The following is a 27768-nucleotide window of genomic DNA, read 5'->3' on the forward strand; positions in this document are numbered from 1 at the left end:
ATAAAGGTTGCAAGAAGGAGGAAATGACTAAAGACGATCAGTATCGTCTTGGATAATGCCATTTGAAACAATTTCCGTATCCTGCCACCACTTTTTCATTCATGATGAAATAATTTAGGGTATATTTACTCAAAATAAGATATTCCAAACTTATCTAACCGGACGTGTCAGTGTCGAATACAACCTTTACGGGGAATAACACGAACAGCCTGTCCAAACCATGAGTAGTGGAATTCATTTGAACACCTGAATTGTGACCCGCCGAAACGTGCATGTGCCGCCATTTTGAATTTACCGGTTAAGAACAAGAAAAAAGCAGAGGCAGCCTGGCAACTAAATAAATACCGTTGGTGTAGCCTACTTCTTGCGTTGGCATGCATGGATTCCGCATGCATGTGCAAGAAACATACACAACTTGGAAAAGAAGAATATATAACAAAATGAAAAGCATTACCTGTATAAAGATGAGGATAATAGTTATGGAAGAAACATTAGGTCGAAACGTGGAAGACATGCATGTCTTCCCCACACGGTGACTGGAAACTTCTGGACGTGGAGGGCGCTCGATAAATTGAGTTGAAATTTTAATAGGCACTATAAAAGACAGATAACCCGTGTTCCAGGGAAAAACTTTCCATGAAGCATCGGAATTTAACTTGATAAGTGAGCGGCAGAAGGGGCAAGGTGCGGCATTTTTCTGGGGGATTTCTGGCCAAGGTTGCGGCTGAATTTGTTTACAAAACAACTTCATGTGATCACCCTGGGGTCTTAATCGTTTAAATCATATTACTCGATGCAGTCAATATTTGTTCATGAAAAAATAACACTACAACCTTCTTACAAATACCGCCATGAACAGAAAGGGAACGTTTAAGTTCATTTGAAAAACAAAAGTGCCTCTATTCGGAGCAAGAGCAAGGACCTGGACCAATTTCAAAGCTGTAAAGCAGAAAATACTGCTTAGCAAACTTCTTTGCTATGGAATTTTAGCTGGTATAACCAGTTTCCGTTAAGCAAGATTTGTCTCTGCTTAGCAAGTTTTTATGCTTACAAACTTTTTGAAATTGTCCCAGTTCGAGATTCACAATAAGTGGAAACGATATTTGAGGAATATTAATATTCTGAAATAATATAGTTTAATTAATAGACAACATAATACGCCTATAATGACGATAATGCAAAATACATTGAGTACTTATAATTTCAAAGAAAAACACAGTAAGCTTGTAAAAACATTAATCAGAAATGTAAATAATTGAGATAATAAATTGATTATTCTTAGGAAATAGAGATAAAGTAGGCCGGTACGCAACTTTGGCATTATTGACAAAATGTATTAATATTTTATGGCCACCAACATTGGTGATACCAAGCCTACATGGTAAAACACAGCTGGTCAATCTCATCGCTCGATTTGCTTGATCTTTCAGTGTAGATGATTTGAACGATTTGACTGGATACTTTATGACATTTAAACCATAACATTTGGAAAACGGTTTATCTATATGGGCCACCAATAACAATCAACATAAAACAATTACATGCCACTGTATTTCAAACGGTGGCAGTTTAGTACAATACAAATGGCGCTTGAATAATTTTAGTCTCTATAACTGACCGTGCATTACTGATGACTTAATTAATATACATAAGCATATTGGTTCAATCAACAAGAAAAATGTTTGTCCCATCAAATTTAACACTATAAAGTTAATGGAAAGATTATGTTTCTTTGGTAATATTTAAATGTACGGCAAAACAAAGCAGCTTTCGAAAGTTAAAAAAAGTTTAGACATTTCGCTTTTGAAGTTGTGTGGTTATGTAAAACAAAAATAACCGTTGCCCAAAAATAAATCTGAGCAGCGTTACTGTGGAGACGATTCTCAGATTGTTCTCAGTTTTATTGTATTACATCTACATTTGAACGGCTCCAAAACCAAAGGTATACCTTGCCTTTAAGTTCGTTTCCTGTGCTACCGGTACTATGGCATGCAAAAAAAACAGCAGGTAAATGAAACTTTAACAGTATTCTTTACACACGAAAATAAGTAAGTGTTTTCTGAACTGCCAGAAAGAAAATGTGTTGCACTCTATGTTACTGGTAGACCCCTATGCGTCAGCTTTAAAGACATAAACAATTACATTTAAAAACATTTTCATCATTAAAATTTTCTGTTTCACACTTTCTAAAATAAATCATAATATTTATACATGTTTCTATAGAAGGCTATAACTTTACGGGTATATTAAACCATCAAGCTTCCCTCCCTCTCAGCCTGTGCCCCGCCCCTTTATAAAAGCCACCAATTTCATTCATAAAATCTCCACTTAGTAAAAACACAGGGCAAGGACAGAGATGGTAGAAAATGGTTCGCTAGCAACAGCTTTAAAAGTCGTGGGTTCGAATCCCACCCGAGTAACATGCCTATGTGACTTTTTTTTCCACAGAACTCGGGAAGTACTAAGTATACAGTGCTACACACATCGATGTATATGGGTATAACCACAATTAAATACATGAACCAACCCAGAACAGACTGGACAACGGCCTTAAACCGACATGATGAAACATTTTAGCCACGACTTTTGTGAACTCTTTCGCCTTTAAAAATGTACCGTAGGCCTAAGGGTAGAGAAAATAATGGAGACAAACAAATCAAGCCATTTTACCATGGGAAAGTCTAAATATACTACACCACAGTTTCTGGATCGTCCATGCCCTTTGGTTTGGTCTCCAGCACCACGATATCATGGGGTAACACCACATCATCTTCCACACCATTGGGTACCTTGCCGTTAATACCATTCTCCGGCGTCTCTTCGGCCAACTCGACCGGCTTGTAGTCGTACTTATCGCTCACGGACCTGAGCTCCTTTTCCCGTTTCTCGTTGCGTGTTCGCCGTCTGTTGATCGGTATGGAGGCGAGGATCATCCCGATGCCGATGCTAACAGCTGAGATGGCAACGATGATCGGCATACGGGCCATGATGTCGGCCTCGGGCTGGTCGAAGGACAGCTTGATGAGGGAAATTGCAATTAAGTTGTTCTGGACGCCTGTCTCGATGCTCACGGTGCAGGAGGAGTCGATCGGGAATCGAGCGATGAACCTTTTGGGGACAAATAAAACCAAAATTAGATGAGCATGGTCACTGAGATGGGGGGGGGGGGAGTAAAACAAGATTTGGTGTTTGTAAAACGTGTCTGGAAATTAACTCTTTCGTGTGCTGTACTAAAAAGAGCATCGGGCAAAACCCACTACGCTTTTCTTAGTTTTATTACCTTTGTTGACAAATTAATCAAACCAAAATTTAGATGAGCACGTTCACGGGGGGGGGGGGGTACAACCAGATTTGGTGTTTGGAAAAGGTGTCAGGAGAACTATCTCTTGCTTTTGCTGTACTAAAAAGAGCATCATGCTCAATTAGGCCATTAAGTTGCCTGGGTAGTGACAAATGAAACCAAAATTAGATGAGCATGGTCACTGGGGGGGGGGGGGGGTTGTAATGTGTCTTTCTTTTGCTGCACTTTAAGGAGCATCAGGCAATTATACCCATCCCACTTTTCTTAAGTAGTAGTAGGAAACATAGAGTAACCCCTGTGTATTTTGCAATTTGTCATCGGGGTCACTATATGCAAACTTCAAAGTTGATGTTCTCACGGTTTTTAAACTCCGAAGGTTTTTGGGCTCACCAAGTTTTTGTGAACTCCGGAGGTTTTTTTAGTCAAGGTTTTTTGAAATATTTTAAAGGAAGTTTCCACCACGACCGTGAAATTTTCACCGATCTTCAACAAACAAATTATCAAGGCTTTAACCAATTTCTAAATAACGATTTGTGATAATCTTTAACAGATTCTCGATGGGTTAAACTAAAGTGATTGAATAAGTAACTGTCCACAGTAAATCAAACACTGGGTAAATGTGGCAATTTAGGCATTGCATGGTGAGGTATCGATGTATCATTTGGTGTAGTACCAGAGCCCAATTTCGTATACAAGCGACAAATTGCATAAAGCTGTTAAGCAAAAAATTCTGCTTGAACAACTTCTTTGCTAAGCAAAAATTGAAAAGTAGGGCCCCAGTCATAACAATATAAACTTAATGTAATTTTAGCTGGTGTTTCTGTAAAGCAATAATCGTTTGCTTAGCACGTTCTATTACATTTGGCACTGAAGGTAGGAAATCGGCAGAGACTTGCTATACTTTCGCTTAGTAGATCGGGGGATTTCTCGTTATTAACTTCATTGCCGCGAAGTGAGTTCTGAATTGTTCAGAATGTGAATACGTGTAAATTCTACAAGGGAACCTCAGTTGAAGGAATTTGGACCAGACGAAAAAGCATGGTAAAAAGGGAGTGTAAATTTTGCACTGGAAGGCTCAGTTTTTAGTGGATTTGGTTAGACGGTTTTATTAGGGAAGTATATTTTATTTTAGGAAACGAACTTACTTTGCAAAGACGAATCCGATGATGAAGCCGAGTGTTGGATGCAAGAAACCACCGAGGAGAACTAGTCCCGGGGAGTAGATGACATAGACATTGGAGTATATCCCGATACCAAGGGTCAAGATCACCAGCGTAAGTGAGAGAACGTTGAGGGATTTGATGACATAATGGGCCACCTTAGGGAGCTTGTGTCGTATCAGCATCCCGACCAGGAGGGGGATGGTCAGGAAGAAGATCTGCATGACTATCTTGCTGATGGGGAGGTTCATCCCGGCTTCGCCTTCGGAGCCTTCGGGTATGAAGAACCGACCGTAGATGAAGAGGTTTAGTGGGAGCATTCCGAGGGCGAGGCAGGTAGAGGCGAACGTCATGGTGACGCTCATGATGAGGTCGGCGTCCACTAAGAGAGTGATCATGTTGCTGAGGCCGCCACCCGGGCAGGACCCTACCGTCAGGAGCCCCATTGCCGTCAAGGGGTCTAACTCCAAGAGTTTGGACAGACACACGGCGACGATGGGCATGCATATGAACTGGCACACAGGGCCGACTAGGACTGGGATGGGACGGCGAAGCTTCTCTTTGATGAGGTCCAAGTCGAGCTTGCATCCCATACCGCATGTCGCGATTAGAACCAGGGGCAGGAGCATATAATCAAACAGAGTGTCAATAAAACGCGGTATTCTCTTGGTTTTTACTAAATAGGTGAAGACGTCAGCGTCATCCACGTCGAAAGTGACTGGGTTTAGGAGTATGACCTGAAGGACGGTGACACCCAGACGAACCCCTTGCAGTGTCACCGTCATTGTGACGTTGTCGTCGGTGCCAATCGGAGTCATTAGGAAAGTGTCATTGCTGAGGATGACAAACATGGCTTCGTCGGTGCTCTTCAGAACCATGGCGCGTGGGGTTATTAATCCGGAGTAGGAGATGGTGATATTTATAATTTGGCCCTCGTGAACGTAAAGCACGGGAGGGTCGTATGTAAGAGTGAAGTTCAAACCCAGGCCTTGGTCGACCACCGGTTTGCATGGAGGCGCCTGGGGTACGGCAGCGATTCCCAGCATCCCATCATCATCAGTAGACCCCGGTGTTTCAGCAGTGGCGACGATATCACTATCGGTGTCTTCCGTTTCAATCGGAACTTCCTCGGTGGTAAGATTTTTCTTCTTTCCTTTCTTGTTCTTCTTTCCTTTCTTCTTGGGCTTCTTTGTTGTTTCCAAACTTTCTCCTCCATCATCAGTTGCTGTCTTGGATGTTACAGCCACATCACTTTGTCTTTTGTATCTCACCAAGCCATCATCATTTGAGTTCGAGGAGGATGAGGAAACACTAACCGCTAACACAAATAGAACCAATGTGAGACAGGCGATGATACCCAACCATTTACTCGCCATGTTGACTCAGGTATGCTTGAAAAATGTTCTCAGAAAACACTCTCTTTCTCAGCTCAGTGAACGGCTACCACCAAACCGACGGGGGAGCGAAATGCTAGTGATTACGGCGTGTAACAAACAACATCAGAGAGCCTTGAGATTTTGGACCAGTTCTGATGGGTCCTTGGGGTTAGGTAGTGCACATTGATGGGGGTGTCTTGAAGGTAAACTAACAGGTGTCGTGGACTATTGGGAAATTACATGCAGATAGTCCTGGGAGAGAGAGCAAAACAGTGATATGAAGATTACATGGTGGCAATTGACGGCACTGGTGACCTTTGTGAAAGTTTGATGCAAAGGGCTGTCAAAAATTAAAGTTTTGTGTTAGTTTTATTTGTTTCCTCAATATGACCACATACATTTAAAGCATGGAGGAAACTTACTCCATGCTTAAAGGCACTGGACACTATTGGCAGTACTCAAAATAGTTGTTGCCTAAAAACTTACTTGGCAACGAGCAAGGGAGAGCTGTTGATAGTAAAAAATATTGTGAGAAACGGCTCCCTTTGAAGAGTTAAGGGGTACTTCTCACTCGAGCCTTTTTTCGGCATCTAAAACACAAATGTGTGCAACAAGGGTGTTTTTCTTTCATTTTTGCCTGTAGAAGTTCCCTTACCAATTTTCATTCAGGGCTAACAATTATTTTGAGCAATTACGTCATCTTGAATGGAGGCTACCACATTTTGAGCAAGTATACGTTTAATGCGAGTACTGTGAAGGAATGCCGATACGGATAGTCGTGTTTCAAAACAAAACTCTGTTGTTTCACGAGGCCCTTTTTGGTGTCTCCTTGCGTCTCCATTCAACAGGTGTTTTTTCTTTCATGTCGAATGTGATTACTCGTGGCTCGCCAGTTGTCAAACCTTGAAATGACCACATGCCCGTAATTGAAAATTTACGAGACGAGCAACACTTTGGACCACTTCACTTTTATTGGTATGTGGCAATGCAATAAGACGTGTCCCCCGGTTTTTGTTTACAAGGATTTCATTTCCATTTATTTAACTCTGGTTGTGAAGCCATGGACTCTCAGAAAAGTGAACTTCATCGCTATACAACTACACAGCGATGTTGCCAAGAACTCCATGGAGAGAACGAATAAAGTTTTAACTTTTGCCTAGCAAAGAAGTTTGTCACCAAGCAGTATCTGCTTAAAGACACTGGACATCACTATTGGTAATATTGTCAAAAACTAGTCTTTACAGCTGGTGTATCTCAACACATCATCATAAACAAAAACCGAGCTCAACCGGTCGTCGAAGTTGCAAAATATTAATGAAAGAAAACAACACCTTTGTCGCACCATGGTCACACGAAGTTGTGTGCTTTCAGATGCTTGATTTCGAGACCTCAAATTCTAAATCTGAGGTCTCGAAATCAAATTCGTGGGAAATTACTTGTTTCTCGAAAACTACGTCACTTCAGAGGGAGCCGTTTCTCACAATGTTTTATACTATCAACCTCTCCCCAAGTAAGGTTTTATGATAATAATTATTTTGAGTAATTACTAATAGTGTCCACTGATGAAATTAGCCAGTCATTTTCAGAACTGTTGTTTTTTGGCACTTATACATCTCATTATTAGACAATGTGTGCATCTAAAAAAGTATAACAGGCCTACACCATGGATAAGGAAGAAAAACAGTGAAAAACGCACAAGAATGTGCACAAAAATCAAACTTACCCATATAAAGTCCATTGGGTGGTAAGTACCGCACACAGGATGTTGCACTCTGCACTGGGTCTCTATGCCACAACTGAACTGCCCCCGTTTCGCCGAGTTCGGTTTTTATTTAATTTCATAATCTCATCTAAATCTTATCTGGAATAAGTTAAGCTCCTGCATGATTATTGCGTATAATCCTCATATCTCTATTTATGAAAACACAAGGTTTGATAGTATTAGGCCTACCTTTTACCACACGAACCCCAAAATGTAGACCGATGCAGAGGAGGGGTTGTTAAACTAGTTGATCACATTAATTTTAAGCACTGTTGTACTTTGGTGCCTAGATTTAAGTTGTAAAGAAAACAACCCCAATGTCACGTTGATGCCCGTTCAAACCAACACTAGATCAATGGTGAAGTACGGGTCACATTTTCTTTGTTGAAAAACTGGGTCGCATATTTATTTTGGCTCACGTGCTGCTGGGGCCAATTCATATAGCTCATATAGAAAATTCTGCTTGACAAATTTCTTTGCAAAGCAATTAAGTTGGTCATCACAACACAACAATGTAGGAATGTATGTTGCCTATTTCTGTTAAGCAATGCCTTTCTGTGTTTAGCAAGGTTTTTTTGTGCTTACAGGCTTTATGAAATTTAGCCCAATTATCGTTTTTTTCTGCTTTGGATCAGTTTATTTCCTTCCAGTAAAATGCCACAGACTAATATTTCAAGATGTACATGTATGTTGTTGTTGTTCACTAGTAATAGGCAGTGGACACTGTTGGTAATTACTCAAAACAATTGTTAGCATAAAACCTTTCTTGGTGACAAGTAATGGGGAGAGGTTGGTGGTATAAAACATTGTGAGAAACGGCTCCCTCTGAAGTGCCATAGTTTTCGAGAAAGAAGTAATTTTCCACGAATTTGATTTCGAGACCTCAGAATTAGAATTTGAGGTCTCGAAATCAACCATCTAAACGCACACAACTTCGTGTGACAAGGGTGTTTTTTCTTTCACTATTATCTCGCAACTTCGATGACCGGATGAGCTCAAATTTCCACAGGTTTGTTATTTTATGCATATGTTGAGATACACCAACTGTGAAGGCTAGTCTTTGACAATTACCAATAGTGGCCACTGCCTTTAATTATGGGAAGTGGTTTGGGGCACTTGGACTCAGAATCCTAATTGCCCCTCCCCCTTGTCCCCCACCACGAAAAGAATGCAGGCACTCGGAATAAACATTCATTCTGCATTCTGTCTCAACTGTGCGTTTAAAATATACACGTACAACCTATATATTTCTTATAATGAGATCCAAGCTATTTTCATTGTAGAACGAACTTGACTTAACATTAACGTGTGAGATAATGGTGGGGGTCTGAGAAGGATGGCTGCCGCATAGGCCTAGCTTAAATTTGATTTCGTCAAACCATGGAGGTAGTCAAACTCGATTGAAGTAATACAAAATTACCTGGTCCCGAATGCACAGCCTGTATTAAGCACAAAAACTTGCTAAGCACAGAAAAAAAGTTTCTATCTAACAGAAGAACATTACCAGCCAAAAGGCCTAAGTTAGCATTGATTTGACTCGTGCCCCACTCATCTTTTTCTTAGCAAAGAAGTTTGTTGAGCAATATCTGCTAAACAGCTTTATGGAGTTGGGCCCCGACTGGAGTAGGCCTACCATTATGGTGCTCTGCACGAGAGACTACGAAACTCTAATACAGTCCCGCGAAAGACATTGAACGACTTGTACACAAGTCTAGAGCTATTAGCTGCGAACTTTGTCATCCCAGCATGCATTGCAATAAAGCAAGATGGCGGCGCGTTGTGGTTGTCTAGGAACCGTCAATCGTACGAATAGAGGCAGTTGAATTTGGGCTGAAAATTCATCATTTTGTTAAGTTTGTTTGCGTTTATTAAATGTGAGTGATCAAAGGGGGTATTTAGAAACATTATGGTCACGAGATTACTTCCGATACGTTGGTGTCGCCTGTTGGAACAGTGTATTTTTAAACCGTTCTCGAACGCGACCGACCGGCGATTTCTCCACGATCAATCTTACGAACTTTAGAAAGTTTAGTTGCGATGATCGTTAGTTTTTTCAAAAAAGAATGTCCCGTTAAAGGGATTAGTAGTGTTAGTAATATTATATTTAAATGCCAACATCTGTGGATAAATCCTTTCTGATTTCAGTTACTTACTAAACCCTTATTACAAACAAAGTGTTATTATTATTATTATTATTAATATTAATATTATATACTTTTTTTTCTGACAGTGACACAGCAGTGGTGACACTGACAGATACTTTCTAACATTTTATTTATAAATATATGTTCTACTCTTCTCACATTTACATTCAATTCAACAGTATTAAACAAATTTAAAAAAAATCTAAAATCAAATCAAATGGCATTAACATTCTACAAAAACATGACTTTGTTTTGTTCTTTGCAAATGAAATAATTATCTCATTTTTAAAAAGTGGATTAACCAACCAAGATAAATGAAATGGTTGTTTTTTACTTGTTTATTATGAATATGATATTTAATATGAATATGATATTTGAAAATCAATGCAGTCAGCTCTCCAGTCATATTCATAATTAACAATAACATTGTCGACTGGCGACTACCAACTCTTGGACAAGTTCAAATCTGGCCAAGCTAATCGCTGATTTCACAGTGACTAGGATATCATTGCCATCTTGTTACTGAATGAAAATCACTGCTCTCTAGCAATGCAATGGTTATGGGTTGGAATCCCTCCCGTCCTGTGAGATTTGCCTCGATCTTGATTAAATTATTTAGCAGTTTTTTTCTAGGAACAACACTCAATATAGGCCTGTGCATTTTTTGTTTACAGAACTCAGGAAACACTGAGTATAGAACTACACATTTGTGTTTATAATCTTAGACGTTAAACCAATATTTGTATCAGAGAAATTGGCTGTCGCCAGCTCGGCGTTTTTATTCTTTAGGGGGAGCTTTGCCAAGTATCGGGAGGATCCTCTAAGTCTAAATGAACAAATAAACAAACAGAAAAATTGTTTACCTTGTCTTTGATACAGCCAGTTTCTTAAGCACTATCAGTATAATGAACTCCTTTTTCTCTTCCCTCATACAGAATTCTAGCGATGGACATCACCAAGGGTAACCTAGATGAGATTTCTCGTCCAGCAAGCAACCATCGCAATCACCACAGACCGGGCAGTCGTGTCTCACTAAAGGCACCGTCGTCTGCAGGGAGCGCACGGCAAGGGATCGACATCAACAACTCCCTTGAGATATTACCACCCGAATCTCCTATTGTGGATCAACAGGTTAGAAGCAAATCAAATGCAGTTAGAAATGTAATGTTAGACCCTTGTCACACGAGGCAACTTTTACAGGCAACTTGGAGGCAACCTACCGCAGTGCATGCTACAGGACCACTTTGGTAGCACAGGAGTAATTTTTCTAAAATGTCTTGCAATCAACAAACAAAATGCCTTTTCTTCTTGGAGATTGCCTGGAACTGGTTGCCTGTAAATTGCCTCGTGTGACATGACCCTAAGGCATGAACATTTTAAAGGCCATAGCATCCACAATCAGGTTGTACTAAAATGCTCATAAGGTCCACAAACTGTCGGAAGGTTTAACCTACTTCCATGACAAGTTCTTTCTCCTTCCTACAGGTTTTTGATCTGGAGGTCGTGGAGCTGTTTTCTTCTGATGGCGACAGTGAATGCGGTGACAACAGCAATTCTGATAACAATGAAGGTACAATGCAAATATTATTTCATTTTCTTGGGAGCAAATTCATTTTGGCCCAAATAATAGTTTGCTTAATCACTGGGTCAAACATTTCAATCTTAAGACTCCAAAGAGGATATTGGAGGATTGAGGTCACCTGTAGGCAAGTGGTCCAGAAGCATTACGGCAGTAACGCTTCTCAGATTCAAATTTTTGCCATCAAAACTTACATCTTTTTACATAAACACATTTCTTGAAAGGGAAATGTTTCTACCAAATGCTGCTGTACTCTTCTAACCAAAGATTTTTATTGCCATTTATTGTAAGAGTGGTTACCAAAGGTTGACCTTCCCTTTAACACAAGTCACAATATCTAACCACGCATCTTCACTATGTCTCTGTATGCAAATTATCCCTTTATAAAGACAATAGTCCGCCACACACCAACTCAAACACTCACAACAACAATGGTTCGACGGAACACCCAAAGAGTGATAAAGACTCCCCTGAAGTCTCCTCAGCTAGATCCGACCCTTTGGATGAGATACAAGACCCTAAGGTCCGAGAAGGGATGAGGAAGATGCAACAGCTTGATCGGATCCTGGCCAAGAGAGTTATCAAGGTGTGTAAAGAGTGTATTAACAATAGTTATGATCATTGTTCTTGGAGTTTAATTTATAGCCTCAATATTAATGTTGGTGTACATATATCAAGCAGTCAAGCTCACTGGACTTGAGGTCTGAGAAGGGGTTCTCCCCAGTGTTTCTTTTTTGATTGGCTGCATATTGCGCCACAGAACCTTGTAAACGATTACATGGTGCTATGTTCAGAAAAGAGGTCTCAATACTGAATGTAGGAGCGCCATGGGCGTCATTGATTGACTGATATGAGCGCTATATACATGTAAGATACCGATATTGCTATTATTATAAACAAAATGTTAACTTGATTTGAAAGTACACAGAGCCAACTGTAGACATTTCCACCTCTTGGCCAAACTAGGTTCCTATTTATTTTTTAGTTACGTTTCATAAAGCTGCTGACTCAATTTCTTGAGTTACTCATTACTCATTACAAAATCACTTCCACCTCTTGCCCATTCTGTGCTTTTCATGAAGCTGTTTCAAGACTCGATTTCTTGTTCTTATGCATAACTCATAACTCATTACTCATGATTTGTCTAGGAGAAGGAAGTGAAGCGGCAGAGGTTGAAAGCCCACAAGGATCTCGAGAGAGAGTTACAGGGTCTGAAGCCAGAGGGGCGCGACGAGCAGAGAGAGGTGACTGAGAATACCTGTCGCTTTCTAGCTCTGGTACCTCCCCCAAGTCACAGTGAAGGTAAGAGTAGAGATGCAGTCAAGATACTGTGACCCAAAAGAGCCATACAAATTTGGTGCGTTTGTGGTATGCGTAATCGGCGCCCGCTGGAGACATACGTGATCACTTGCAAACGCCCACATCTTGGTTTTTCTAAATTAAATGTGTTTAAAGTTTGCAGAGTTTTTTTAATGTGGAGTATCTAGACGACACCTGAACACACCTCTGGTGGGGTTCAAGTCCATCCTTGCCTGTGCACACTTTATTGAACCACTGGTTCCGCTCCCACCACCCAGTGCTGCTGCTTTGAGTTCAGACATATCACAACCTGATCATTCTCGGATGTTGTCTACCCAGCGCATCTTTCGTTGTCCCAATGTGGTTCTGAAAACGTTTGAATATGCCGGGTATATTCCAGATACAATAGGAATCAAATGATTTTTGTTTGTTTGTTGTTCAGGTGTTGGGATTGAAGAGGAGCTGCTGGACCCTGTGTTCCAGACTCAGCCTGCTGAGATAGATTCTGCTCGGAGTGCTGCCGACTCCGTTAATACAAACCAAGGAAGCAAAGGGGGTAAGAGACTTAATACTGATGGACATCATAATTCTCTTGGGTTTTGCCTCCCACATCTAAAACAGTTTAACTTCCGTCTGTGTTGTTTCTCCATTTGGTTCTTGGCTAGTACAAGTATTAAGTTTGCCTTTCTACGGGTCGTTGGCTTCACAGCCAGAATAAATGACACTAAATCATAGAGCTATATATATTGACTAGAACGCTAACACCCCGTTACACACGCACTAAGGTTTTGAAGCTGTGTGGGCGCATCAATGTTTATGTACAAATCAATACAAAAGCTTGAAATTTTGTACGCCAATTGTACGGCTATTTGCATGATAGTGCGTAAGTTCTTTTTTATGTGTCATCGAACCAAAAAATGCAGCAAATGTGAACGCACAGTCTGCTGATGAGCGTACAAAACTGCGGCAATGTGTGTTCTCTTGAATTTAAAATCGTTCCGTAGTCACGCAACACATCAAACATGTCTGCGCTCAGGGTGGCTCCAAAATGCGGAGCAAGTTAGCGCTCTAGTCAATATATATAGCTCTATGCACTAAATGGAAATCAAATGACATTAACATAGCGCCAGTATCTACCAATTGTGACGCCTATGGCATTTGAACACTACAACCCCCAAAACGGTGCCACTTATTTAAACCCTGAAACCATCCCAGCACCCTGGGGAGTATAGCTTATGCTGCCAAATATGTAGCGCATCAGGCTAAATCAGTCACAAGAACCCTCTTTGCCCTCACAGGTACCCATTTACCCCTGGGTGAAGAGACAAATATAGTTTTATTGCTCAATGATGCAAGTGTCAAGACCTGGTGTGAACCCACACCCCTATGACTTAGTAACAGAACTTAATCGGATTCACAATCAAAACCAAAGTTCAGGACTATGTGTTTACATGCTGAATATTGGCATTTTTTCACTATTTTCTCCTGAAAATTCAGCCCAAAATTTCCGCATGTTCATTGTTTCATGTATAACGGTTTGGTTACACAAACATTAACACTCGCTGCGACTCTGTCGCTTTCTATTGTTCCTTTGATATAACTAGGTTCTGGCTCCCAGCCTGGTAACAACACAAACAGGAGCAGCCAGGCAGAAGGTGGTGGTGAACACGCTGGCGACGCAAAGACCAAACGGAGAAGAAAAGGAGGTTCAAAGGGCAAAGGTCAAGATGGGAAACATGCAGGAGATAATGACTTTATTCAGAGGAATATAGATGTAGGTTTTCAGAATGTTATTCGCTTAGGGGACATTGCCCCAGAATATAATCATGAGGTGAAATGTGGACTTTTCCCATTTCAATGAAAAAAAAAATCAGATTTCACTTAGTGATCCTGTAGTCTGCCACAGTGCATGAATGAAATGCATTTCGATATTTGTTTTTTAAAACAATCTTTTAAGATGATGTCACAATACAAATCACTATGGCAATACATACAACTCAATTTATAATGAGTCTTAGTGCTTGGTGAAATCGAACCCTGGACTCAAACTCTGTTATTTCTGATCAGCAGAGTGTTGGTTTGCATCCTGGTCTTGATACTTGTGTTCTTTTCTCAAGAAACACCAAATAGACACAGCAACTTGTGCACCCCACCTTTCAACAAAATTTCAGTTTAAGTTAAAACAACAAGTTTTTTGTTCAGAAATTGTGTGCAAGATTATATTGGGTTAGTTTTCGATTAAAGAATGGGATTTGTGACCGAAAAAGAAATGATATTTTAAAATAATAATAATATCAAATAATAATATCTAAGTCTCATATAGCGCACGTATCTACCAAACAAGGTACTCAAGGCGCTGAGTATATACAATCATTCAGAAAGATAGGATATTGCAGTGATGAATTCTGAGACCCTATTATTTAGCACCTTATAAGGGTTTACAAGGTGCTACGGCACATACAGCAGCCACAGCCAGGAACACCGGGCGAACCCCTTCTCTTTTCGATAAGTGTACTGGGTTCTTTTACATGCATTACACAACACATGGGACCACGGCTTTATGTCCCATCCGAAGGACGAAGCAATGGTTAAGTGTCTTGCTTAAGGACACAAGTGTCACAACTCAGGATTCGAACCCACACTCTGCTGATCAGAAACACCAGAGTTTGGATTCGGTGCTCTTAACAGCTCGGCCACGACACTTCCACAGAATGACTTGAGCTTCGCTTTCTTGGTTTTTGATTCTTTCTGTAGTTGGCCACTGATGCAGGGAATGTGATTGCAATGACCGATGATGAGAAAAAGCGTCTTGAAGAACTACTGCAAGATGTTGAGATGTTGGTTGACGATAACGAAAAGGTAATAATTGAATCTATGATTAAAGGCAACCGTTCAAAAAATAGTTAATGGCCTGATGTTTCGACCCTCGCATTCATAATTTCTTAAAGGCTAAATAACAGCACAGCAAACCTGAACAGGTAACTAAGTGTAACATAAGCAGTGAAGTGGAAATATGAATAGAGAGAGGGAGAGAGTCAGAAAGCAGACAGAAACAAGCAAAGGGTTAACAATGAAAATGGAGACGAAACAAAGTCAATTAACATATATAGCAAGAGAGTTCTCTAAATAACAACATCTACCTGGCAAACCAAATATATATTGATACCTCACCATGCAATACCTCAAATCCCATTAACAATGACTTGTTACCAATTCCTTGTTCTGTTTTCCTAAGAACTGAAAGAAATAATAATATTGTGAAGCAATGCTCACTTCAGAATCCAAACAAAGTTTCTTCGAATTTGACCCTCAGATGGAGAACACTAGAGGCATGAACGCCCTTCAAGTATCGGCTGGGTTTGGGTACATACCTGATGCTAACGAGCAACAGGCTCTTCAAGATATTGATAATAAACTCAAGGCGCTGCTACCTGCTGAGGACTTTGAACGAATCAGCACAACTCCCTCCCAGGTAGGCACAGTACACCATAAGATCATGGGCCAATTTCATAGAGCTGCTTAAGCAAAAAAATTTGCTTAAGCACGAAAATAGCTCGCTTATTTTACACATGTTACTGGCCAAAATTTCATACCATATGCATTGCTTGTGACTGGTATTTAGCTGTTGTTTACTTAGCATAACAATTGAGTGGAGTATTGGCCGGTAATCTGATTTTCTTAAGCAAGGATTTTTTTGCTTAAGCAAAATTTTGTGCTTAAGCAGCTCTATGAAATTGGCCCCATAAGGTCAATCTCGTCCCCAAGAGTGATCGATCTCGCCGCACCATTTTTTATCCCAGCATGCGCTGCTCGCTCTTATCCCCTGGTATTGGTTAATTAAAATGTGCCCTCTGGATAGCTGTTCGGTAGCTGTGAGCTCAGCGTCCCTGTAGAGTTTCTCGTTATGCAAGGGGTCTATTGATACAGTTTCAGCACGTACAAGCTTGTGCGCGGAGTGCCAATGAAACTAAGATGCATTTCCATGCGATTCAGCGTAAAGTGCACACACTAGTTGTACACAATGTATGCTGGTTATGGGGCCATTTATTCGCTAGTTTCCAGAGCTGATCTGTTTATCACTCACAATACAAGTGATCGGGTTTTGACCAATCAGAGTCATGTAAAGTGCATTGATACTGCTGTAACATGCCCTATAGAGGAACTAGTTATTATTTAAAGATTTTTTTTTTCTCATTCCATTGTTTTTTTTGGGTTTTTTTTCAAATTTAGGAGAGGAGCTATTTCTACAAGGACATTGACCTTGGTGAGAAGATCCTACGAGATGCTAAGGGTGAGAGACTGCAGCAGGACCGACTCAAGATTATTGAAGATGAACTGACGACCCTTGAAAACCGTGTAGAAAATGAGGTGAGTGAGAATAAGATATTTGCGAGTTAGATTTGAATAACATGTGGTACAAGGGTTGTGAAACTAGCATAACAAATCCTGGAGATAGACATAGACGGGGGATGAAGTTTGTAAAGAAAGTGTGTCATGGTCGAGGGGTTCAATGGGAGACTTTCTGGGACGATAGAGGGCAGCAGACTTACCGGGTAAATCCATTGTTCTCAGAATTATGCGCATGTTTAGAACTACGTAAACAATAGACCTTATCGCAAATACCAATGCGCAAGCGCAGACTGTTGAATGAGGTGCATTGTGGGATATATATGGATCAAATTTGGATACCAACTAGACCACAATGCACCTAATTCCAAGCTTTACGCGCGCGCCCCGGTATTTGCGAAAAGGTCTATGGAAATTTACCCGGTATGTCTGCTGCCACCTAGCGTTGGAAAGTCTCCTATTCCCAGTCATAACACCTGTGTCCTTAAGCAATAATTATAGACTTATAGACTCATGTACTTCCTTATTTTTATGGCTCCTTTGAGGTTCCTGGTTTCACTACAGTTCTGTGCAATATTCAAATAACTGTATTCTTCTTGGCTTTGTAGGTCTAAAAGTATTAAGGTATAAGGAAGAATTAGGGGGAAGATGATTGGCCTCGTACCTTTTTGAAAGGAGCGAAGATTTGTGGTCTTTTCTGGTTGATCAATTTTTTATACAAATTTGCTGCCAGGCTCTTTTTGGAATTTTAATGAATTTTCTATAGATTTTATGTGTATTTATATTTGATATGGTATTTGATGTGCTATTTCCCAAATTTTTATGACGTTTTTTATTGTCTGGATCGCCTTTAGATAGTGATTATTTTCGCTTTTTGGTTATCCGAAAGGCTTGTTCTCTATGCTGTCATATTTTTATTGCCTTTTCTTTGTATAAACTGTTTGCCTGGAACTAAATAAATAAATAAATAAATAAATAGATGCTTCTCTTTACCCAGGGGTGGAAATGGGTACCTGCAAGGGTATAGGTTGATATTGTGTTTGAAAAGCCTTTAGAGCGCCGCGACAGCAAATTAATATATATATTTGTTGTTTATTAAACACAAACAGTTGGTGACTCTGCAACTTATAAATGTTATGTTTTATAATTACATTGTGTCGCCACGGACATCAATATTTTTTAATTTAGCAGACGACTGAGCCGTCTGTGGAAGTCCTGCCAACATTTGACTTTAGTTTTCAAGGGGCAAGCGAAAGTACCACAGCGCTCCAATTGCCTTGGTTATGGCTACCACAAGTGTAAAGAACTGGTACAAACAGGGAAGCCAATCAAATGCACCCAATCAGATTTGTGGGTGTTTGCTGTCTTTTACGTGACCATGCAAAAGCTTTCCTAGAATCCCGCGACTTAGTACACTGTAGAACATCTGTCAGAAAACCACAAGATTTGGCAAGTTTGTCAACAGTTTCTCCTTCTTTGGTATTTGTCTTTTACTAGATCTACAAGTCTCCTCGTATGTCCCAAGAGAACCTGTCTGATCTGCTGGAGCAGTGTTCAGAGCTGAGCTCTAGGGCGGCAACAGAGACGGATTCAATCCTTCAGGTTTCACCACGGTCTGGCCGAGCCTTGTCTGCAGTCGACGAGGAAGATTATGATGCACAGGTGAGCTCTTGACTATGGAAGTCTTTTGTTTGGTAATACGTCACCGTCATATTAATTGGACAGAGGTCAGCGATTACAAAAAAGTAACACACTGTTTGGCAGGCCTGATACCACAATACTTCATGGAGGCAAGGAAGGCGATTGTCTCCATGCCGCCTGGTCAATGCCTTTGTGCCCTTGAAATGCTCCAGTAGGATTTCCTCATAGGGTGCCCTTTACCAAGGAGAAAATGCCTTGGTGCCCTTGCCCTTTCAAAAACGAAGCATACAGGCCTGGTTTGGCAATGTTCCACACCCTTGAGGGAACAACATACCCCATCACTCAGGGAACTTCATTGGCTACCAATTACAGAAAGGATTTGAACCCCTGAATGTGAGGTCAAACGCTCAAAAAGCACCCTTATTGGGGTCAAAAAGCGCCCTCACTGGGGTCAAAGGAGGCAAATGATTGGACCATGGCTGTTCTTTGTGCTTAAAAATGTGCGCGTGACCTTAGCGTCCTTGTACATTTCGCGTTATGCAAGACATCTATTGGATCGAAGGGACTTCTCGTTACAAACTTCACTACCACAGAGTGAGTTCTTAATTGGTCTCAATGTTTCGACTAGCTTACTCTAGTCATCATCAGGAGACTGTCTCTCATTGTTTGTTGTTATGTTTCAGGAGGAAACTCCAAGACTATCAGATGATACACTGCAGAGACTCTTGGCCGAAGCCAGGGAATCTTGTCTATCGGAGAGTCGACTCAGCGACCTCACCCCTGTGAGTTCGCTGGACACACAGCAGATGACTGCTAGGTCAGAGGACAGCAACCCAGCATGTAAGTACCTGCGTGTCAACACCTTGTTTACAAGAATGTAGTGCGTAAAGTTCTCACTTTTTACCAATGTGGCCCTGGTTTGATTCCTGGCCAAGGCCATATGTGAGAAGAGTCATGCATTGGTTCTCTCCCACGACACAAACGGGTTTTGAGCTGTGCTCCGTGTTTATACATGTGTTGATGTGGCTGGCTGTTGTAGGCGCCCTGGCATGCCAGCAGCTTGAACACGTTGTAGTAGCAGCATCCTTCGCAATTGAGCTTCTCAGCTGCAAGGAAGGATGATTTAATAATAGCCTGCTAAGTTATTATTATTGTTATTTTATTTCAACAGATGCTGTGGTCTCCCAAAGCTCCATCAGAGAGTTGCTTAGAAACCCAAGGGCCACATCCACTGCCGTTTCTACAACCGGTCTGATCATGGACATCGCCGGAAGGAACCCAGATGCAGAGGAGGAGAATGACATCATGAGAAGGTCAATGGAAGAGGATGCATCCAGAGTACAGAATGGCATCGGCAATGGTTACAGTGAGCCAGCCGAGGGTCTTGGGTATGGTGCTTATCCAGACAGACCCTCTAGTAGAAATGGCGACAGGAAGCAGATGGTGACTGAGAAGCTATGGGAGGCTTCTTCAGCACCTCGACATTCCCTGCAGTCGCCACAGCCTCCAGCGTCCACCAAGAGAGTCTCAGATAAGCAGGCCTCGAGGCAAGCGGCCTCTAGCTTATCACTTAGAAGCTTTACAAATAGCACTGACTTTGGTGCTAGCTCGCCAGAACAAGTAACTCTTAGAAGTACCCTTCGGAGCACAGTTCCTGAAGCGTCGACATCTAAGAATCCAAGGAGGTCCATGGAATCACCTGAGCTCTCCACCACATCCTTAAGGAATTCTTCCATGAGATTCAGCTTAGAAGAATCCAATTCCCCACAGCCTCCGTCGTCAAGACAAACAAACCGCAGCGGGAGGTCTCGGAAGGCTAAGCAGCAAGCCCAGTCAAGTCTGGATTCCAGGATCACCTCCTCGATACGAACTGACTCACAGGCCTCAACCAACACGCTGGTTTCATCATCAGACTTTGAGTATGAGGATGATGACGAGGTGTCTAACCAGCTGTTGACCCGGTCAATTGAGGTCAAAGATCAAAGGTCACAGGAAGCTGGTTTTACTAAAGCTTCAAGTATTCAGCAAAGTGTCACAAGAGGCATCGCCCGATTTGAGACGAAAGAGTTTGATAAAGAGAGATTTAGTCCTCCACTGGTCTGACACTAAACTGCAAATCATAGTCACGCAGTAAGTACAAGTGATTTTGAAATCAATCTGTTTAAAAGAAACACAACTATCCTAGTTTATATAATTACTATTGTTTATGTAATAAGAACTGGACTTGTACAGCACAACCAAAATACCAAAAGGATACAAAGTGGTATTAGCACGCATAATATTTGGCCATTGGAAAGATGTGGGACATGGTAGTAAAAGTGATATGCATCACTACATCTGGCCTGAACATCTAATGTCAAACATACAATGTAGAACAGGCCTTGTACTTCACGGAGGCGATTTCCCCCATTCCCCTTGTTATTGCCTTGGTGCCCTTAAAATGCTGCAATAGAATTTTACAACATCCTCATAGGGATCTTAAAGAAAAAAGTATATCTCTTCAGTTTTCAATCATCATCCAAACAACCTGTATAAAATTAAATGTCACCAAATAAGGCGGCCATGTTTTGTTTTGTTTTTGAGGTATGTCTATCGATTAACTTGGCTGTTGTAAATTTGTACCTTTTCACCCAGTGATGCAAATATTGTATGTTATTGTTGCAATTGTCTTCTTTTAAGTAACCATTTAAAATATATACTACAGTATGTGTGTATCACATATTAAATTATAACAAGTTGTTGTATTTGTGTAGTTGAAAAATTGTTTGACTTCCATTTTTTTGTTTTACTACTCCTCCGAAACTATGGAATTGTAGATTCTTTGCTCAAGACAATTCTCGCAAAAACAAAAATCTACCTGACAAGTAGATATTTTTAAGTACTTTCACTTTCTTCAATTGCCTCATAACAAGCAAACATTGCCTTACCTTTGGGAAAACCCAAGTTTGCAATATTACAAAAGGAACTCAAGATGCTATTAATACAGAAATCATAACAGTTTCCAAGGTTGTTACAACACTCATAGTTTGTAACACTTAAAGGCACTGAACACTATTAGTAATTACTCAAAATAATTGTTAGCATAAAAACTTACTCGGTTACAAGCAATGGAGAGCTGTTGATAGTATAAAACATTGTGAGAAACAACTCCCTCTGTAAGTTTTTGAGAAAGAGGTAATTTTTCTCACTAAAAAAAAAGAGATGACAAGCCTGAAGCCTTTTATTACGCATCTGAAAACACCAATTTGTGCAACAATGGCGTTTTTTCTTTCATTGTTCTCTTGCAAATTCAATGACCAGTTGAGTCAGATTTTTTAGATTGTTTATTTATCCATTTGTTGGGATACACCAAGTGAGAATACTTGTCTTTGACAATTACCAAAGGTGTCCAGTGCCTTTAAAGGCAAATAACACCTAGTGTTTTTTGGAACTGTTGTTTTAATCCTATATAAATACAAATTTATACAAGAAAACTAACTTCAGTTCATTTCAAAAGGTGGTTGCATTTTTGAGATTTCACACAAAAATATGGAGCAAGTACCATCCATGCCTAATACACAATCTGAGAAGTGTTACTGCAGTAAGGCTTCTCAGATTCAAACTTTGGGACAAAGAAAATAACACATTTTGACATTAACCAAATATTTTCTCAAAATGCTTTATACTTCCAAAAGCTGCTGTACGCTTCGAACCAAAAGTTTTCATTGGCCATTAATTATAAGAGTGATTACCAAACAAATACATTCCCTTTGATAGAAACCTAAAAAAGTGAAACCTTACACAATGTATTCTAGGTAGGCCTATGTACTTTATATTATTTGTTTAGACAGTGGGGAAATGATTTCTAGATCATCAAAAGACATAATAGTAGTAGTGCTTATTACTTAAAATATATATAGATATTATAAGTTATCACACAAGCGCCAGTGGAATACAAAAAAATATAGCGCTTCTGCGTCCCATATCCAACGAGGCCGAAGGCCAGTTGGATATGGGACGCAAACGTGCTATATTTTTTCGTATTCCACATGCGTGCATGTGATAACGAATTTATCTTCCAGTCTTACTTGCAGCGCGCAAAATTTAAAACCTCAGAGCGTTAGTTCACGCGCACAAAGTTTAGAATGTAATTTTTGCACTGTCCGTATACGGAGCGTGACAAAATGACATTTCACAATACGCACTGTGTAATAAAAACAGAGGAAGTAGGATATAAAACAGAGGTCGTAGCATATATGTTTTTATCCCCTAGTAGTTTGAGCTTCTGATTGGTGGATTAGCGCGTACTGGAAGATAAACATATATATATAGCTGTCAATTACTGATGGACGTCTCAAAGCACTTCCAACATTACTAACCCTGGTCACATGTTTGTATTTTAACTTGCCTAAAGCCTATTCACGCCTATAGTGTTAAGTAAGTCAGCACTTATAAATATAAAGTGAAATAGGTACTTTTCTCCTCAAATACACTATATCATGCCTATGTTTATTGCAACATCAAGATTGCGTGACCAAATAATAAGAATAAACCATGCATTTTCAAATTCCACTGTTTACAGAACAGCGAGATCCACTTTTCTTTCACTAATTGCAAGTCACATCCGTTTACTTTCAACTCATATTTCACTTTCAATTCCCTCAGAGTTTCTGTTTGCCGTGACAATGTTCTTTTAATGGCCTTTAAGTATAAATAGAAAAGAATGAGACTAGTGTTACTTTCATTAGCACTGTGCGAAGCTGTAGTTACTGAGCTGGGTTGAAATCCCGATCTACTTACTGCAACATTTCTCCTGAAGACAATCTGATCATACTGAACGAAACATTGAGTTGTCAACCAACAGCTCTTTTCAGAATCAACACTACTCAAAAGAGATTTTCTCAAAATATCTCCTGAAGACCATCATAGCATACTGATCGAAACATTGAGTTGTCAACCATTGGCTCTTTTCAGAACCAACACCACTCAAAAGAGATTTTTTCAAAATTTCTCCTGAAGACCATCATAGCATACTGATCGAAACATTGAGTTGTCAACCAACAGCTCTTTTCAGAACCAACACTACTCAAAAGAGATTTTCACATCGTGTTAACCACAAACGTCACCTAATTATCACAAAATTCCATTTTCGTAACCGATCAACTTTTTCGATACAAGCACACGACCATCTTTATCCTCAATACAATCATGGCAGAGGTAATGTTCGGAGTACAATCATCTGAAAACACGGATACTTCACCGGTACCCTCAAGTCAATTGGCTGATAAGGAGGATGAAGACTGGTACCCAAGGAAGATTCAGCCCTTGCCACGCTCACTTGTCATAACCCTCTGCATTTTGGGTTTATGGCGACCCAGGAGGGATGCCACCAGAAAACGGAGGGCAAGTAGTCAAGAATGGCCATCATGCCCCCAGCCATTATGCCCCCAGGAAGCAGCACACTTCCAGGCTGGTCGAACCAGGACAAACTCCACCACTGAACTTATTGGCTACCCACCAAGTGCCACGAACAACAACTACGGAGCGACAGAAACTCTCCATGGGGTGTCGAGCTGTAGTACAACAACTGTTGAAACCGATGACAAATTAGGCTTGGATCACATGCACTGCAACATATGCAGAGATGAATTTGGAAATGAGCTGAGCCACGAGTCATCAGGTTTGTCACCTTTATTTTGTTTCACCCATTTTACCCCCACAAGAGTTAATAAAAAAATACTATTCACTTTAAGGCACTGGACACTATTGATATTTACTCAAAATAATTGTCAGCATAAAAACTTACTTGGTTAACGAGCAATGGAGAGCTGTTGAAAATAAAAACATTGCAAGAAACGGCTCCCTCTGAAGTAATGTAGTTTTTGAGAAAGAAACAATTTCTCATTAAAATATTTGAATTGGAGTTCCATGACCTCAGCTAGCTGAGATCTCGAACTCAAGCATTTGAAAGCTCACAACTTGTGAGACAAGGGTGTTTTTTTCTTCCATTATTCTCTCACAACTGAGTTTAAATTTTCACGTGTTTTTTTTTGTATGCATATGTTGAGATACACCAAGTAAGAAGACTGATCTTTGACAATTACCAAAGGTGTCCATAGTGCCCTTAACTACTTACGTAGATACCATTAGTATTCATAATAATAATAATAGTGGCTGTTTATAAAGCGATTATGTCCCTCACTCAGTGACACTCAAGGTGCTTCAATATCCAGTTTTTTCCTGCAAGATATGTGGGACTACTTTTGAGTTATGTTATGAGACGTCCTTTTACACAGCACTATGTACAGATTTACAAGGTGATGTGGCGCAATATGCTGCCAGTCTAGTAATCTGAATTAAGTCTAGTGTTATTTTGAAATTTAAGATTTTCGGCAGTTGAACTCGGTGTACAGTTCTTGGTGTTTAAGGTTTAAAATAAGTTCTTCTACGTTCCCCACTCTCCACGGGTGGATTTAGGACTAGTCTCTAGGAGAAACTAAAAGCTTAAGTCTAGTCCTAAGGATGAGTTAGCGATAAGACTAGTCTTAACTCTTTGTGAAATCCAACCCAGAGTTAGACTAGTCTTATCTCCAGTTAGGACGAGTTACTTGTCCTAACTAAACTCTTAGGATTAGTCCCAAGTTAGGACCATCTTTGTGAAACCGACCCCTGGACCCCACAAATTGACTGTTTCCATCCTGAACTATTCCTCTCACTGTCTTCATTTCCAGCGGCAAAGACCAAGTTCTACCTTGTGCGAATGTTGATGCTCCTTTATCTGGTCAGCATGTCTGGATTAATGCTGTATGACTTTGTCATCTACTGTAAGTTCGGCTGGGGTAAACGTGCGAGCACACTACTCCTAGTGTCATACTTCACCTATCTCTTCCAGGTCTTTGTGGTTCCAATATTTGGTCTGCTATCGGAACTCATGACCTTCCTTCAGACGGGGTCAAACTCCAGTGGTATATGGGCTGCTCTACAAACGAACTACATCTTAGAAAGAATTCAATACCTCAGAGGGAATTGTGTCCTATCCTGTGTGACCTGTGGACTGTTTCTGATCTGGCCGACAGGTAACGGCGTGTTGAGAATCATCTATGACTATGTCTATCGCCCGAATGGAGATGCTCATGCTAATATAAGCCTCTGGTGTGCCCTTGTGTCCTACATCATGTATGGCTTCTTTTGCTTTCTCATTTACATCGAACGCAAGTCCTTCCAGAGTGAGTTCCGCGTGGTGGCACACTTTGTGGCGAGTAAGGCACCGAAGGGAATGCTTTTCATCGACTTGTGTAGGGACCATTTATCGGCAGTCTACCAGCGATTCCGCGTGATGCGGGATTTCGTCGGGATCTGGATGGCGTTCACAATGGCTGTAGCGACTTGGGGCATCACAGCTCACCTCACTTGGAACTATGTCATCTTCACATATTGTGACGTCAGCCACGACAGTGACAATGTCGGACTACCTTTACTCAACGTGCTCATCTGGTCACAGAAAATCATGTTCTTTGTTCTGCCTTCACTGGCTGTAGGTGGGTTGAATATTGACTATGTGTGGAGGGAGTTCAGGTATATGATGGTGAGACATCAACGCCACTGTTACTCCGTCTTCTGGTCTCACATCAAGACACATATGGGGGATATCAATCTCTTCGCTAAAGGGTTGAGGGCTACTCTACTCTTCTCTGCGTTAGGGTTGTTTCTGGGTCTGGAACTGAGCAATGAATCGCAGAATGTAGCCTTTTGGAATGGACCTGGGGAGTACAACCTGACTGTTTTCTGTACACATCAGTGATGTGGATGGTACGTTAATTACAAAACTGGTTGGGGTAAGGCTGGGTTGGGGCAAGCCGCTAATGATCTGCCGCAATACTGGTTGGGGCAAGGCTGGGTTGGAGCAAGGCGTTAATGATCTGCCACAGTGAGATAATCGAGACGTGGTGGTGGCATAATGAATCAGGTTTCCGCGATCGAATACTGCTCTCGCAAGATCGCTGCTCTCGCAAGATCGCTGCTCTCGTCCAAAGCTGCTGGTTGTGGACTATCATGGGACTGTAGTCGTGGGAGCAGTAGTCTCGCAGGGGGCAGCAGTCTCTCGAGAATACTTCCAGTGTCGCAGGAATTGCAGGGAGATTCGGAATCGCGCAGGGGAGAGAGAGTCAGAATGCTTTCACCACGGCAGACATTTAACGACTTGTCCACAAGTGAGTGCATTCCAGGTATGGGGAGCCAAATGAGAGAAGGTGTGACTTGAAGCAGACTTGAGAAGCTTGACAGAGTTAGGTTCCATGAGTCGCAAGTAGTGTCAAATGCTGAGCAAAGGCTTGAGCGGCCAGACCGGTGGAGAAACAAGCACATTCATACACTTTTATGCTTATTTCAATTTGACACATCACAATAAAGATTGCTGTATTTTTTTAGAATATTTGTTTTTTCTTTTGTTTAAATGGTATTGGTATTTCACATCAACAAAAAGAGTGCAGCACCAGCACGTAAACTTGGGTGTCACAGATTCGATTCCGGCTCTAGTCAATTTTTGTTTGTTCAACTCAAAATTTAGTCACCAGTTTCTGTAAATTACTTGATATGCAAACAGAAAGTAAGTTTCAGATTTCAACATAACAAATCATTAATTTGTTTTTGTGTGCCAGTTTACACTGATGTGTATTTTAAAAGTACTGTAAGTTGAAAATAAAAAGTAAAAAGTCAACAACCTTTGCCCTGCTGAAGGGAATGTCTCACCACAAAACCAAGCTAGCCCGGTGGCTATGCAGTCGTGGCAAGTCTCTGTCAGTGACTAATTGAGTCCCAACTATCACAGATTTGTTATTTTATGCACGTGGTGGGATACACCATGTGAGAATACTGGTCTTTGACAAATAACAAAAGTGTCCAGTGCCTTTAAGTTGGTAGGTTAAGGGTGGAGTTAGGATGTTAGAAATTTTGGAAAGGGGTGAATGTGTGTGATATACATGGATGTGTAAATACTTAGTAACTGAAAAGAAAAGAGGTTAATTTTGAGGCATTTTGAACACTTTCAAATCAGCATTTATTTGCAATTAGTAACGTGATACAAAAAATTTGAAATTACTTTATTATTTCATAAGTCATTTAAAGCAAAGAGACCAAGAGGCACAAATAAAATGTCATAAGTAAATAAATTTTAAATAAAAT

General features: G+C 40.7%; 3 protein-coding genes across 4 annotated transcripts; 2 read left to right on the forward strand and 1 right to left on the reverse strand.

Moving 5' to 3' along the window:
* Positions 1-1113: 1113 nt before the first annotated feature.
* LOC117289522 (ileal sodium/bile acid cotransporter-like) lies at positions 1114-7898 on the reverse strand. The gene is made up of 3 exons (XM_033770670.1): positions 7561-7898; positions 4447-6089; positions 1114-3108 (listed from the first exon to the last, which is right to left on the reverse strand). Exons 2-3 carry the CDS (start codon positions 5835-5837, stop codon positions 2691-2693), a joined length of 1809 nt encoding a protein of 602 aa, XP_033626561.1. The 5' UTR covers positions 5838-6089; positions 7561-7898; the 3' UTR covers positions 1114-2690.
* A 1476-nt stretch (positions 7899-9374) lies between these two features.
* LOC117295992 (fibrous sheath-interacting protein 1-like) lies at positions 9375-21709 on the forward strand. 2 transcript variants are annotated; one of them, XM_033778858.1, is made up of 13 exons: positions 9375-9473; positions 10679-10874; positions 11229-11313; positions 11712-11908; positions 12471-12624; positions 13064-13177; positions 14226-14395; positions 15376-15480; positions 15935-16093; positions 16852-16989; positions 18466-18630; positions 19293-19449; positions 19781-21709. In XM_033778858.1, exons 2-13 carry the CDS (start codon positions 10689-10691, stop codon positions 20710-20712), a joined length of 2562 nt encoding a protein of 853 aa, XP_033634749.1. In that variant the 5' UTR covers positions 9375-9473; positions 10679-10688; the 3' UTR covers positions 20713-21709. The 2 variants fall into 2 exon arrangements, with proteins under 2 accessions (XP_033634749.1, XP_033634833.1); XM_033778942.1 differs by lacking the exon at positions 9375-9473 and adding an exon at positions 10314-10327.
* Positions 21710-23653: 1944 nt separating this feature from the next.
* Positions 23654-27751, forward strand: LOC117295509. Its single transcript, XM_033778200.1, has 2 exons — positions 23654-24268; positions 25320-27751. The coding sequence occupies exons 1-2, from the start codon at positions 23797-23799 to the stop codon at positions 26387-26389; spliced, it is 1542 nt and encodes a 513-aa protein (XP_033634091.1). The 5' UTR covers positions 23654-23796; the 3' UTR covers positions 26390-27751.
* Positions 27752-27768: the final 17 nt, after the last annotated feature.

This window comes from Asterias rubens, chromosome 1 (genome assembly GCF_902459465.1).
Source record: "Asterias rubens chromosome 1, eAstRub1.3, whole genome shotgun sequence".
NCBI lineage: Eukaryota > Metazoa > Echinodermata > Asteroidea > Forcipulatida > Asteriidae > Asterias > Asterias rubens.

Coding starts and splice junctions, on each gene's coding strand:
- LOC117295992 (XM_033778858.1), top strand. CDS start 10,689: ATGGACATCACCAAGGGTAACCTAGATGAGATTTCTCGTCCAGCAAGC. Junction 11,909..12,470: donor TGGCCAAGAGAGTTATCAAG/GTGTGTAAAGAG, acceptor TGATTTGTCTAG/GAGAAGGAAGTGAAGCGGCA. Junction 19,450..19,780: donor AGAGGACAGCAACCCAGCAT/GTAAGTACCTGC, acceptor TTATTTCAACAG/ATGCTGTGGTCTCCCAAAGC.
- LOC117289522 (XM_033770670.1), bottom strand. CDS start 5,837: ATGGCGAGTAAATGGTTGGGTATCATCGCCTGTCTCACATTGGTTCTA. Junction 3,109..4,446: donor ATCGGATTCGTCTTTGCAAA/GTAAGTTCGTTT, acceptor TGTCCCCAAAAG/GTTCATCGCTCGATTCCCGA.
- LOC117295509 (XM_033778200.1), top strand. CDS start 23,797: ATGGCAGAGGTAATGTTCGGAGTACAATCATCTGAAAACACGGATACT. Junction 24,269..25,319: donor GCTGAGCCACGAGTCATCAG/GTTTGTCACCTT, acceptor CTTCATTTCCAG/CGGCAAAGACCAAGTTCTAC.